The 12,571-nt window shown below is 39.5% G+C and overlaps 1 protein-coding gene across 9 annotated transcripts in view; it reads left to right on the top strand.

Moving 5' to 3' along the window:
* LOC116957007 (protein unc-13 homolog B-like) overlaps positions 1–12,571 on the top strand; it is a 262,505-nt gene that overhangs the window by 230,696 nt on the left and 19,238 nt on the right. For all 9 annotated transcript variants that reach the window (XM_076052098.1, XM_076052001.1, XM_076052076.1 and 6 more), the window contains 6 exons: positions 814–902; positions 4,115–4,255; positions 4,725–4,848; positions 8,368–8,424; positions 9,589–9,669; positions 11,117–11,264. In XM_076052098.1, coding sequence (XP_075908213.1) covers positions 814–902; positions 4,115–4,255; positions 4,725–4,848; positions 8,368–8,424; positions 9,589–9,669; positions 11,117–11,264 — 640 coding nt within the window. The remainder of the gene's footprint in view (positions 1–813; positions 903–4,114; positions 4,256–4,724; positions 4,849–8,367; positions 8,425–9,588; positions 9,670–11,116; positions 11,265–12,571) is intronic.

Below are 12,571 nucleotides of genomic sequence, written 5' to 3'. Positions count from 1 at the left end.
GTTTGTAAGAATAGACACGTTTGCACAATGCGAGCAATTTCATTTCAGAAGAAGATACGAAATGTATGTGTTCATGAATGACTGGCGGCAGAGCATTGTACATATTATTAGGGTGGGCGAATGGGATTGGTAAAGTCAAGCACACGGGATGCAGAAGGAAAAATTACAAGACAAGACATTAGAGCCAGCACCCAGGGGTCAGTAACCAATGGGAAGAGCTACAGCCAGATTGCGGAATACTGTGCAGTTTTTGCAGGATATGACATAAAGAAGGAAATTACGGAGTTTTATGGTGACATTAGGCTGGCTGCATTGACCTCTTAATCTTTATTACTGATTAAAAAAAATACTGTATCCAAGGTTTCCCCAAGTAGACATGGACACATTTTAATTATGAATGCTAATACATATTATTCAGCATATAATAACTATCACTTTCGTAACTAAAATATATAATTTTGGTCATAATACACAAATATAAGTAATATTCCCGATTCATTTATGTTGGCCCCACTGTATATTCTATGTTAAATCTGGAAGAGCAAAAAACAATAAAATTACGATGCTTATTTCATGATAATTCATCAAGAGCGTACGTCCTTTATTTTTTGCTGTGTACAATATTGGAACAAATTTTGTTCACTTAAAAAGTAATAACAGTTGTTATTACTGAGGATTTATTTTTAATAGAATGCGATGCCTGTATGATTTTAATTATGTTCATTAAATGGTAAGGTTAATAGCTATGTCACTATGCAAATGCTGTGGCTTGTGATGTGCTTTTATAATGAACACTGTTTTTCTTACCAATAGCTTGATGCTGAGACCAGTGAGATGCTCAATGAACTACAAGTCAAACTGAATGGCGTTTTAGATGAGCTGAGCCGAGTGTTTGGCATCAGGTAAGGAGGAAACGTTACTTGTATATACATATTATGCGTGTCCCCGTGAACACTCAGCATTCATGTTACGTGTGACTTTAAAGTGATATTCATTCGTCATCTCCGAGAAAACACCTTCATTTGTCAGTCCACTATTTGTTAATCCATTATTTAATTCATGCCAAGCAGCGGTGGCGCATGCCTGTAATCAAACACTGTGGAGGCAAGGTTTGGTGCATCGCACAAATGTTGTTCAACTCGCATCTCGTGGGGAACGAGGTGGCGTACCCTGCATTGCCAGGTGAAGGCAGTACAGCAAGTGTATGAATCATGATCGGTTTCCATATGTACGGGGATAGCGTGTTGCCCCCTCGCACTCCCACATTATAAACACTCATCAATTTGCTGTAAATATTTTAAAATAAAAACCCATTGCATGAACCTCCTGAAAAAGAATTCTACGACTCAGCGTGGCTATCCTGGATACAAACTTTAAAATGTAACTAATGTTGGAAATTTTTATAAATCTTATTTGGGTAACACAGTACAGTATTTCCTCATGTAATGTGGTAGGTGCATTCCTGAAAAGTGCCACAGTAAGCAAAAATGTGTTAAACGAAACCAAATTGCCACTAAGATGGCAGGACAAGGAACTGTGTTACCCAAATAACATTTATATACTGTGTTATTCTGCACGTGTACCCAAAATTCCTCTAGCACTCAGCCCAACAGAGAATAACATTGTCGACCGCTCATAAGCCGTGTTATAATGGTGCGCGTTCTGTGCATTGTCAAGAGTGGGTCAGGGCCATTCTCTGTCGGGTGGCTTGTAGACATTGGGAAGTTGTTAGTTCACCATTTCGGAAGCTGATGCTGAATACGCTGTAATTGGATGCTTGTTTTTGTCGTCTTTGCTCTGAGTTTCCTGGAGGGCAACTACATAGTATATGTCTTTGTCATGATGAAAGGTTTTGGTGAGGAAATCACACTTTGATCTTGATAATACCTCCCTATGAAGTTAGTATATCCTCATTGATAGGCTCTGAGAAGTGCGTTTTTAAAATTACTTTTACTGGCCTGATCGGTGCCCAGGAGCCTTGGTGACGACATTAATTTGTGCTGGCACACGTAACAGGTAGACTGCATAAAGGTTGTGATCTTCCACCCACACAGATATCAAATAGAGAGATGTTCAGAAACTAACATGGAGAGACACAAGGTGATGCAGAGAGACACGGAGAGAATCAAATATTGATAGAGAAGATGGAGATGCACAAACGAGATAGAGAGATACGTGGAAAAATCGAGATAAAGAAATGAAGATACAGAGAGAAAGGGAGGGATCCAGAGATACAGAGAGGGACACAGATACACAGGCGCATGGAGACTGACACAAGGAATACATGTCTTTAGAACAGTGGTTGTGCATCAAAGACCCCCACCACACTCTAAATAGAAAGCATACGAGTGCTACTGGAACGCAATTCCAATTATCTCCATATTTATTGTGCATGCATGGAATTGCGAGGCAAATTCATCCAATTACCCACAGGTTTAACTGTGGGTATTGACCAGCCTTTTTCCCCAGTACGCACGTTCAGAAAATCATCACAGATCGAATTATCCATTAATTTTTCGCAGATAGGAGTGGAGATGAATCACTCCCAATGATCAGCAATTATTTACACATTTTCCCACACATATTGAAGCAAGAATAATCGTCTCCGTGGTATTATTTGGACATTACCTCACATAAAAGTTGTCCTGTACAATGATTTTTCAACAAGTAACATGTATCACATTTTAATGCGTCTTTTTTCCCTTTGTTTAAATGGAGAAACAAGGATATGAATATTATTTAGTAACAAATAGCATTCAGCTTTAGTAATATGATACTCCTCCATTGCGCAGAAATAGGGTTTCAGAAACCATGGTGGAATAATGAAGGGGATTTTAGTTTTCAATGTTAGCAGCATGCATGCCAAACATATATCCATCAGTGAGCTCTGAGGTTGCTCAAGAGATGTCATTAGATTGAACACAAGTTATTCATGCAGTGGTCACCAACACGCTCTGATCATATACATATATATTAGAACATGATTCCAGTGAACACCATTCCAATGCTGGGCACTGGAATAGTAGTCTCATGTATATGATCGGAGTTTTAAAATTGGGATATCAGGGAAAAAACAGGTATCAGATTTCATCCAGACAGCAGCTTTGTAATGCCAAACTGTAAAGTTTTTCAGCAAGTAATTACTCAGACTGGCAAGACCCTGCATACATAATGTTACACAGGCTTTTGGTGCATACACAGAATAACAAGTTCAGGAGTAAACAAAGCGTAATACAGATTATCCTTGTCACTAGGTCAAACAATTGATTATAACGTTTCTCAACGTCATTCAAGTTTAACTCTACTCTTAGATATAATGTGAACGATGATTACACCAGTTAAATGTATAAAGAATATGTATAATGGTACATATTCTTGGTTTCGGCCACAATGCAAGCAGCCATCCTCACCTCATCTGAGGACGGCTGCTTGCGTTGTGGCCGAGACGTCGTGAGAATTTTATTTTATTATGTAATTTTTATTATTATTTTATTATTTCCCTTCTACGTGACTTTACCGAAAGAACCAGGAATATGAATCCCTGCAGTCATGAAAGCTTTAAATCGAAATGTATACTGGTAGTATAAACTTATTGCTCAAATGAATGTTTTGCACAAATTTGACAGTACTTCATAGCAGGTGACATTGCACTTAAAAAAACATACTGTCCCACAAGGACAGAGTACAAACTGCTTGATATTTTTCCACATTTTCAACAAAGAACTGTGATGGATTAAGTTATTGTGATATTTAGTTGTATGAATGTAAAACAAATGGATTTTACATGTAAACCAAAAACTAATTCAGGATATAACATAATTCATAAAGGATTGATCATGGCTTAAAGTTGCTATGGAAATAGTGTGCTTCTATTCGCATATGTATAAACGCCTGGGTTATTTAATTACAAATGTAAATGTTAAAGATGATGTTTTTAGCAAGATTACAAATGTAAGTTACTATTTGTATTCACACCCCCCCCCCCACCCCCCCCCCCCCCCCCCATAAAATACATGAAATATGTTCTTCCATGTAAGAATTGATTTCAGGATGCAGAAAGGACAGGTTTTTAACCCTTCTTAATTTGCATGCATTCACCCGCAAAATGTTTTAGTTTTCGCCCACAAGTGGAGGAAAGCGTGAAGACAATGGCTGACCTTCTGAGCCAGGTGAAGGGTGGAAGCTCTGGGCAAGGGAATTTAGCTGGAGATGCTGACACTATTTTGCGTCCTCTCATGGACTTGTTGGATGGCAAGTAAGTGGTCGTCCTACCTTGAAGTCTGAATGCATTTTTCACTCCCATCACGATGTCAATAAATATACATAATGGGAGCTTTACTCAACTCATGAAAGCATGGACGTCAATAACCACTGGGTTTGAAATGTTGAAGCTTTTGGCAGCAATTCACTTGTAAACAGATAGGCTACTTCTTCGTGGCACAACATTAAGTATTAATAGAAATACAGTAGACTCTCGATTATCCACGCTAATGATGGGGAGGATGGCCGCGGATAACTCAAAATTGTGGATAATAAAAAATATCCATTTTCCGCAGATCTCTATGCCAAAAACCATTAATATAGATATAGATTATTTTTAAGTGAAGAATATTGAGTTTGATAATGAACAACACAAACATTTTTGATGTAAATAATATATTGATCTTGTTTTATTACAAAAGTTCATGAGCATTTACAGGAAATGTGTGCTTATTTGTATGCAGTCTGACACTGTTTGCCAAGGTATGTGAGAAGACTGTGCTGAAGAGAGTACTCAAAGAATTATGGAAGATCGTTATGAATACCATGGAAAAAAAGATAGTCCTGCCTTCCCTTACTGATCAAACGGTAAGAATAGTTGTTGCCCCAAACTATACACTGTCTGATATTCACATGGTTGCAATCATAATTTTGTTTAGGTATAAGACAGTTGCTTCAGAGGAATTACATTTTCTTCTGAGAAATTAACTATTGGAGTGATCATTAGCCAGATTATATTTTGAAAAGAGAAAAACACAGTCATTCTAATGTTGAAGACATTAATTCACCAAAAATAAATATAACTGCTAATCACTTTAAACAAAAAATGCATTCCGTTATTTGAGGTCAGCAAATTAGTCAATGAGTGGGTTTTTTTTTTATACAAACCGAGTTATTGTGCAGTGGAGCCATTCCAATTATCTTCACATTCTGCCTGGAGGGAAGTACATTGTGCACTGGCTGTGTTCTACAAGGTCCACTGAGGGTAGTGCTTAGAGAACAGCTGGGCCATAGAATTGGGGGAGTCAGTAATTGCCCTAAATCTATGGCATCTCTGCATGCGGAAACAGTGGTGGCTCCAGTTTGCGGAGGCTGCAAACTCTGCCTCAGATTTATCAGTATCGGGTGGCTTGATAATTTGAATGTGCGTACAAAACATAATAATCACCTGGGCTGGGCATCCAGCAGAAATGCCCTTCTAGGATGATACATGTGTAGTGTCAACGATTCAGAGACAGAGTTTCTAGGAGGCACCTTCTTTATTAACAACTTTCACGGTCTCGTCCATACACTCTCCACAGTAGCTCAGCCTAACCTGTACACAACACTAGACGTCTAACACTGACGGCGCTGACTGAGATAGCCAACTACTCTCCTTCGTAGCGCAATATCTCGCGGAGACGTTTAGCGACGACGGCGACGAGATGACAGCAACTACGAGACGGGTCCATTCCCAGAACCGGCAGCCTCGAGCCCCCCCGCTCTCGGCTCCTTTTATGCTCCCAGCGTGGCCTGGCTCCGCCCTGACCGCGCCTCCCTTCTCGAACCCGCTAGCAGGTTCCAGGGGCCTCCAGATGGGGTCCTCCGTGACCCTTACCCTAGTTCCACTCACGCTCATCAGTGTGTGTACTGTCTGTCCACCACAGCTGCCGCTGCTGTCCAACAGCCGGCGCTATTACATGACACATGTATATGCCCATCTGGCTGAGATAGTACTAATGAAGTAACTGCGATGGGTGTTTCAATTATCCATTCACTCGTGTGTCACATAAGACTATAAAACCCTGCGATGGAATGGGTAGCATCTCAACACCGGAGCCAGGGGCCACCACTGTGTGAAGGAGGCAATATCCTTGTGAGGGAGTGCACAGATGGGTGGGTGTTGGCAATGCATGCCGAGCCTTTCCAAGCATCGGTAGCCATCACCATCAATTTTCATCCATCATGCTCGGTCTGTTGCAAGGCAGCAGAAGTTCTTAAGGGAATCGTGGCCTGCTGTGACCTCTTAAAAATTGGCCTACCATTTTATAAATGCCTTATTCCGTAGACTTTGTAAATATTTGGCAGGCACGGACATCTAGCAATGATTCTATACCCACAGAATTTGTATTTGAACAATAATTGTTGAGAGTGTGTACACCTACAGTAATTGCAGGAGTATACACACACAGATATAGACACGTGCGCATATAATTCATACTAAACATTGTACTATGAACACCTATTAGGGTCAAGAGGTCATCGTGGACAATCCCTTCATTCCAAAATACATCTCACTTTCTTCTCGTAGACCCAATAGCTGTATACAAATTGACACCAAACCTCAAAGTCCTCTTCTTCCAGCATCTCTGGGCACTCTAATCACCCGATTGTGTCTGTTACCATTGCAACCTCCCAATTTCTGATTACATTGAACCATACGGTGACACTGTCATTGCTCCTGCATAAAAAACTACTCTTCCATGTTGATTTTCTTAGCCCATTAGACCTTCTTCCCTTGAAGGCCTCCAGCACATGCTCATTGAGATTTTCTTACGGTTGACCCTTGTTATGAAAATTTAAGATGAAGGGGGTTTACCGGTCCCTTGCACCCGTCCAGCGCCACCATTAGCCACTGTGGTGCATATGATCATGATGCCATGAGAGTAAACAGATAACTCGCATTACTCACGTGTAACCCACGACGAAGTTGGGAATTCTGTTGCTATCGAACGACACTCACAACACCCACACAAATAAATGCATACATGATGCACGCATACCACACGGATATGTAACTGCCTCTACTGGTTTAACTGCATTAACCCTATCTGCAATTCATCGTCTCATTACTCATAATTCTGGACCTGTTGTGGATTATTTAGCTGTTGTTCTACAACTACTATAATATTCCATGTTGAACATCATATCCGTCCAGTACATTTTAATCATGACTGCTGTATATACCCCCATGCACCCCTTGACCTCCCTCAACCCAATTGTTTCTCACCATTTGATACTACTACTATGTTGCTCTTGATATTGCCTGATTGAGCAATGGATAAAAAAAATACTCTAGGAGACTCTGTTTGACCATGAGGCAATAACAACAATTCTCGAAGATCTTAATGTTTCCATCTACTGTTCTCTTCATGTATTAGTGTCTGTCCGTCTCAGACAGTACCGCATGCATCTTGAGCTCTTACACCTAACTTGGTACTTCAAGGGCAAGGTGCTCTGTAATTGGACACTGCTGCATAATTTGCTATGCAAGCATTATCACCATCAGCCTGAATCTACTGAAGGGATCCCTGAAGCAGCTCTGTGATGTCACCTTCTAGAAGTAATTCTCCCACGAGGCATTCGGCACGGCTGTCCGTAAACGCCGCGAATGTACATTTCTTTGCCTCGTGATACCGAGGAATATAATTGGAATATAATCCATAAAATACAGCTTCCTAATTTAGATGATAGATGGACCACACAATTATATACAGAATACATGCAATTTTATGGAATGTGTTTTCTTTTCAGATGCTTTAAACATATATATTTGACACTCCTTAGTTATTAAATATTATATTGTAGGTATGGTTTCTGTAAACAATTATATTACACATGTAATACTGCTTGTTACTTTATTTCTCATGGGAAACATTAAATAATCATTTACATATTGTGTTTTAAAGCTCTCAATTGTGTGTTAAGGGGGGGAAATGTATATTTACACGATTAAAGCATCGTGTATATTCAATTGCAATACTGGCAGCGTGTAGTACTACATTAAGTATGGTGTATAGTCGTCGACCGTTCACATTTAATGTCAAGGGAAGTTAATTATTTTGCTTCATATCCAAAAGTTTTTGTTTTAATAAACCTCCTTTGCTTCATATCCAAAAGTTGTGTTTAATAAACCTCTTTTTCAGGATGCATGTATTATTCACATTAAAAAACAAATTTCACAGCAGTTGGTAATTTCAGTGAAAGTAATCATGTATGCATCAATCTGCTCCCTTGCAGTTTGCAAAAAGTGTTCTTAGTGCATGTTAGTATTCTTACTCTGTAATGCCAGGGATTTCCATGAAAGGACGGCGACTCATTAACACCTTTCGCCTGTTTATTTTGAAGGGAGCGCAAATGATATTCAATGCCGCTAAAGAACTGGGACAACTTTCAAAACTGAAGGTAAAAACACAAATCATTTTGAGCGCATCGACCTGGCGGCAGCGCGTTCGCCGCTTGTTCTAAAGGGTCGCAGATCGTAGGGGGGCGATTATACAAATCATCGCGTCCCCTACTGGCAGCCGAACTTCTCATTTGCAGGTCAAGTCAAGTGCCGAGTCACCCTGTGCCTAAAGGGGCAGCTGCCACGGCAGGGGGGGGGGGTCCTTTCAAACGTTTGAGATTAGATGTAATGTAAAGCACTCTGAGATCCCCATGGCATAATAGGACACTCTATCAAAACAAATCAATATCATGACATCAACATTCCATTTAATTATACAAAGTTGAAAAGGATGCGTGTGCGTGGATTCTATAGCGTTCCAAAATGCATTTCATCGGCAGTATTGCATTTTTTAGAGAACGTATGCAGGTTAAAGAAATTGTATTAACTGTTAAGGGATGTGCATTAGGCTTTTGCAGGACATGTTACTGGTAAGGATGATGGCCCGAAAGTCAAGAATAATGATGGAGTGGTTGCCAAGGTAGGGAACACGTCCGAAAGGCCATCCAGCAGAGAGATGGAGTGATACATTAGCCCGTGTGCAGGTGTCTGTATGGATTTCTGCTTAACAGAAGAGCCGAGCGCTGGCTTGGGGACGCCTTCGGCAGTGGATTGATCGGGGCGGATCGTGCCCAGTACTGGCATCCCATTACATAATTGGATGCACGCGAATAGCGTGTGATGTCATCTCATGACGTCACGAGTGAATTAATATTGCCAGCACTTCCTATTCTCCATGTATTTTTCATGGATAAGAGGGTTCACTGTGGGTGCTAAATTATATTTCTAGTAAATATAGTTACGTTTTTGAAACGATGCATTAACATAGTTTTGTGAATTAAGTTCATTACCTTGGATTGCGAGTAACTTGGTCTGCGAGTGTTTTGCAAGACGAGCAAAATTTTTAAATAAATATTAATTTGATAAACGAGCGAGGGTCTTGCAATACGAGTAGTACGTGTACGCTTTGTCTGCCGAGCGTCACGTGATCACAACTGATATACGAGTGCTTTGATATACGAACACGTTTCCGGAACGAATTATGCTCGCAATCCAAGGTTTTACTGTATGTGCTTTGCCTATAACATGTTATCATTTTGTGTGACTATTTTGCTGTAATCCAGGATCACATTGTGCGGGATGAAGTGCGCAGTCTCACACCCAAACACTGCGAAGTCATGGAGATTGTGTTGGACACGATAAAGGTACATCTCCAATAAAGGATACATACAGAAGATGATACAGCAAACATCGGCACAAAAAAAGCAATGGCAATCGTACAAAGAAGTTAAAATTGTTACATATTCTCGAACACCTGCATGAGTAATGCTGCAGTCACAGACCGCGGAGTTTCACACTTTTTATTATCGCGTAGAGACAGTAATGCGCATCTTTGATGGATGCTTTCTTTGTTCATGTTGAGGACATGGCCGAGCCACTTTGGGCTGCCTTTGCTGTGTATTTGACGGGGGTGGCTTCGGCACAATGTTGAACACTTCTTCGTTTCAGATACAGTCTATCCTCGTAATGGTTAGCATCTCTCTGTAGCAGCCAGGTACGAAGGTGTCAAAATAAGCACACATTCACTTTGTGAACACGCAATCCTCACTGTCTTCGAGTAGCGTAGTGAGTTAAGTAGCCTGACATATTCACAGCTTGATATCGATGGGTAGCTCTTCCAATTGCCACGGCTTTATCATATTTAAAATAGTGCTCCTCCATGATTGTTGTCTGCATATATTAAGGTCTGCCAGTAATGAGCTTATGGATCACTAGGTAACTAAACTCTGCAGTCTAATGCCCGGTTCCATTTTGGCTGGGATTACTGTGAACTTCAGCCTTTCCACTTGAAGTCCCACCAGGAATCTTTGTTCTGGAGGGCTGGTAAAGTACTATCATGCTGCATGAGATGTGCTATCTAAGAGGTTAGTACCATCTGAAAAGTCCAGATTGTCTTGGATTATTTTTAATTGGCAATGAGTGGGAAAACCGTATCTTTTAAAAACTTACGTATTACGCAATCAAGGACCACAATGAAGATAAATGGAGCCAACGTTTCTCCCAGTGTTAACGCTTTACTGAACTGAGTATATTTCTACAATACCAGGTATATATTTTTTCCCGAAGTAACAGACAATCTAACTGCGGTTAACAAATTAGATACAGGTATAGTTTAATTTGAGCTATAATAATGTCTGAACAGCTCACTTTTGGAACTGTCAGTCATTCAACTTTGTCGTAGACAACAAACTCTATATTCTTGGTTCTTTCGGTAAAGTCACGTTTTATATTTGTATTATTATTTTATTGTTTCCCTTCTACATGACTTTACCGAAACAATAAAAAATAAAAATATAAAACAATAAAATAGTTTTATATTTGTATTATTTTATTGTTTCCTTTCTACGTGACTTTACCGAAAGAACCAAGAATATGAATCCCTGCAGTCACGAAAGCTTTAAATCAAAATTCAACAAAGGCTAGTTATATCAATGGCAGGTGCTGCCCACGGGGAACTGGAATTCAAACATAACATCTATGCGAATCTGCTTCGTGGCAAGCGTTCTAACAAATATTGCTGTACAGCTGTCATTCCACATTGAGATACATTTCCAGACTTCTGTAATGTTGCGTCTTGTCTTTTTTTTGCAGCAATACTTTCATGCTGGAGGGAACGGATTGAAAAAGACATTTTTGGAGAAGAGTCCTGAGCACCAGTCCCTGAAATATGCTCTGTCCCTGTACACTCAACCTACGGACACACTCATTAGGACCTTCACCCAGACCCAGACCACTCAGGGTAAGATGAATGGTGCATACATGCTGCACAACAGTGCCGAAAGGCACACGTTACATCACGCATTTTTTTACATATGCAAAATGCTTTCAAATTCAATTCAGGTTATTCTCGGAAAATAATGTAAAGTTTCTTCTGTTTGAATCATGTTGAACAAAATTGTCAAACATTTTCCCATTGATATCCACCTATATTTTTTAAACCTAATTAGCATGTCATTCAACAATGACGTGAATTTTACTTTGGGTTAGTACAGGAATATAAATACATTTACGATAACGAAATGCATTCAATCTGGAGTTACTGTACACTACGATGTACAGTACACGTCGTCTTTCAGTCTTTTATTTTTTTATCAGCATCAAGCAACACCAAGTTGCACGCAAAATTGTGGGTAGAGTTTGCCGCGGTGAAATTCATGTTTTTGTGTTGAACGTTTTTGTAGATGAACAAATGGCTCTGCATTGCAGAGCTTTTGTGTGAATTAAATTGAACATAAACTTTTGATTGTTTACCAACGGTGGAAATCGCTTGACATTTTACAGTGCGCCCCAGGGAAAATCCATGTATAAATGCCACAGAGAAATTGCGCCACTATATGTGCAGCAGTTAAACCTTAAAAGTATTGTGTTTATATTAACATAGCTTTGACATTTTATTGAAGAAAACCCCGCAAAATGATTGCGTAAAAATAATCAATACATTAATTTGCATTCATTTCCTATGAACAAATGCGTGATAGAAGCATGATTCAGATGGAGATAAATTCAACATTAAATTTTCAATTTCAATAAACACGGATGAGGTAACTTAAATATATTTGTATGTTTGCCCCAGGGGTGTTTTCAATTTTAAGGTTGAAATATTGCCGCCATGCGAAACAATCTTTAATGAACGCGATCTGGCCCAGAATTCTTTGCTTGTTTTTTTTTTTATATACGAATATCCACATATTTGTTAAGCAAAAATGTATTCCTGTAGGATACACATTTTACGTGCTTATAGGAAATATCTGCTTATATCAGTCTGCAGCCTTACATTCAATTATGACCCCATAGTCAAGTTACACCAACCTTAAGGCTTTATAGACGGTGCTTGGGTACAGGTTGATGTACAAGTCTAATTTAAAGGCGAACAAATAATACATTTAATGACACGTGGTAGAAAGGAAAACAATTAACTTTTGATACAATACCTTCAAAGTTAAAAAGTATCGTCATACTAGGTAAATTACTGGAAATTATAAAGTCATGGTGGAAGAGTGCGAGTCATAGAATAAAACTCATACAATGACATACTTGAGAGTATAA

This window comes from Petromyzon marinus, chromosome 1 (assembly GCF_048934315.1).
Source record: "Petromyzon marinus isolate PM22_M1 ecotype Great Lakes invasive population chromosome 1, UKy_Petmar_22M1.pri1.0, whole genome shotgun sequence".
In the NCBI taxonomy this organism is placed as follows: Eukaryota; Metazoa; Chordata; class Hyperoartia; order Petromyzontiformes; family Petromyzontidae; genus Petromyzon; species Petromyzon marinus.
This window is presented reverse-complemented; position numbering and strand designations above follow the sequence as displayed.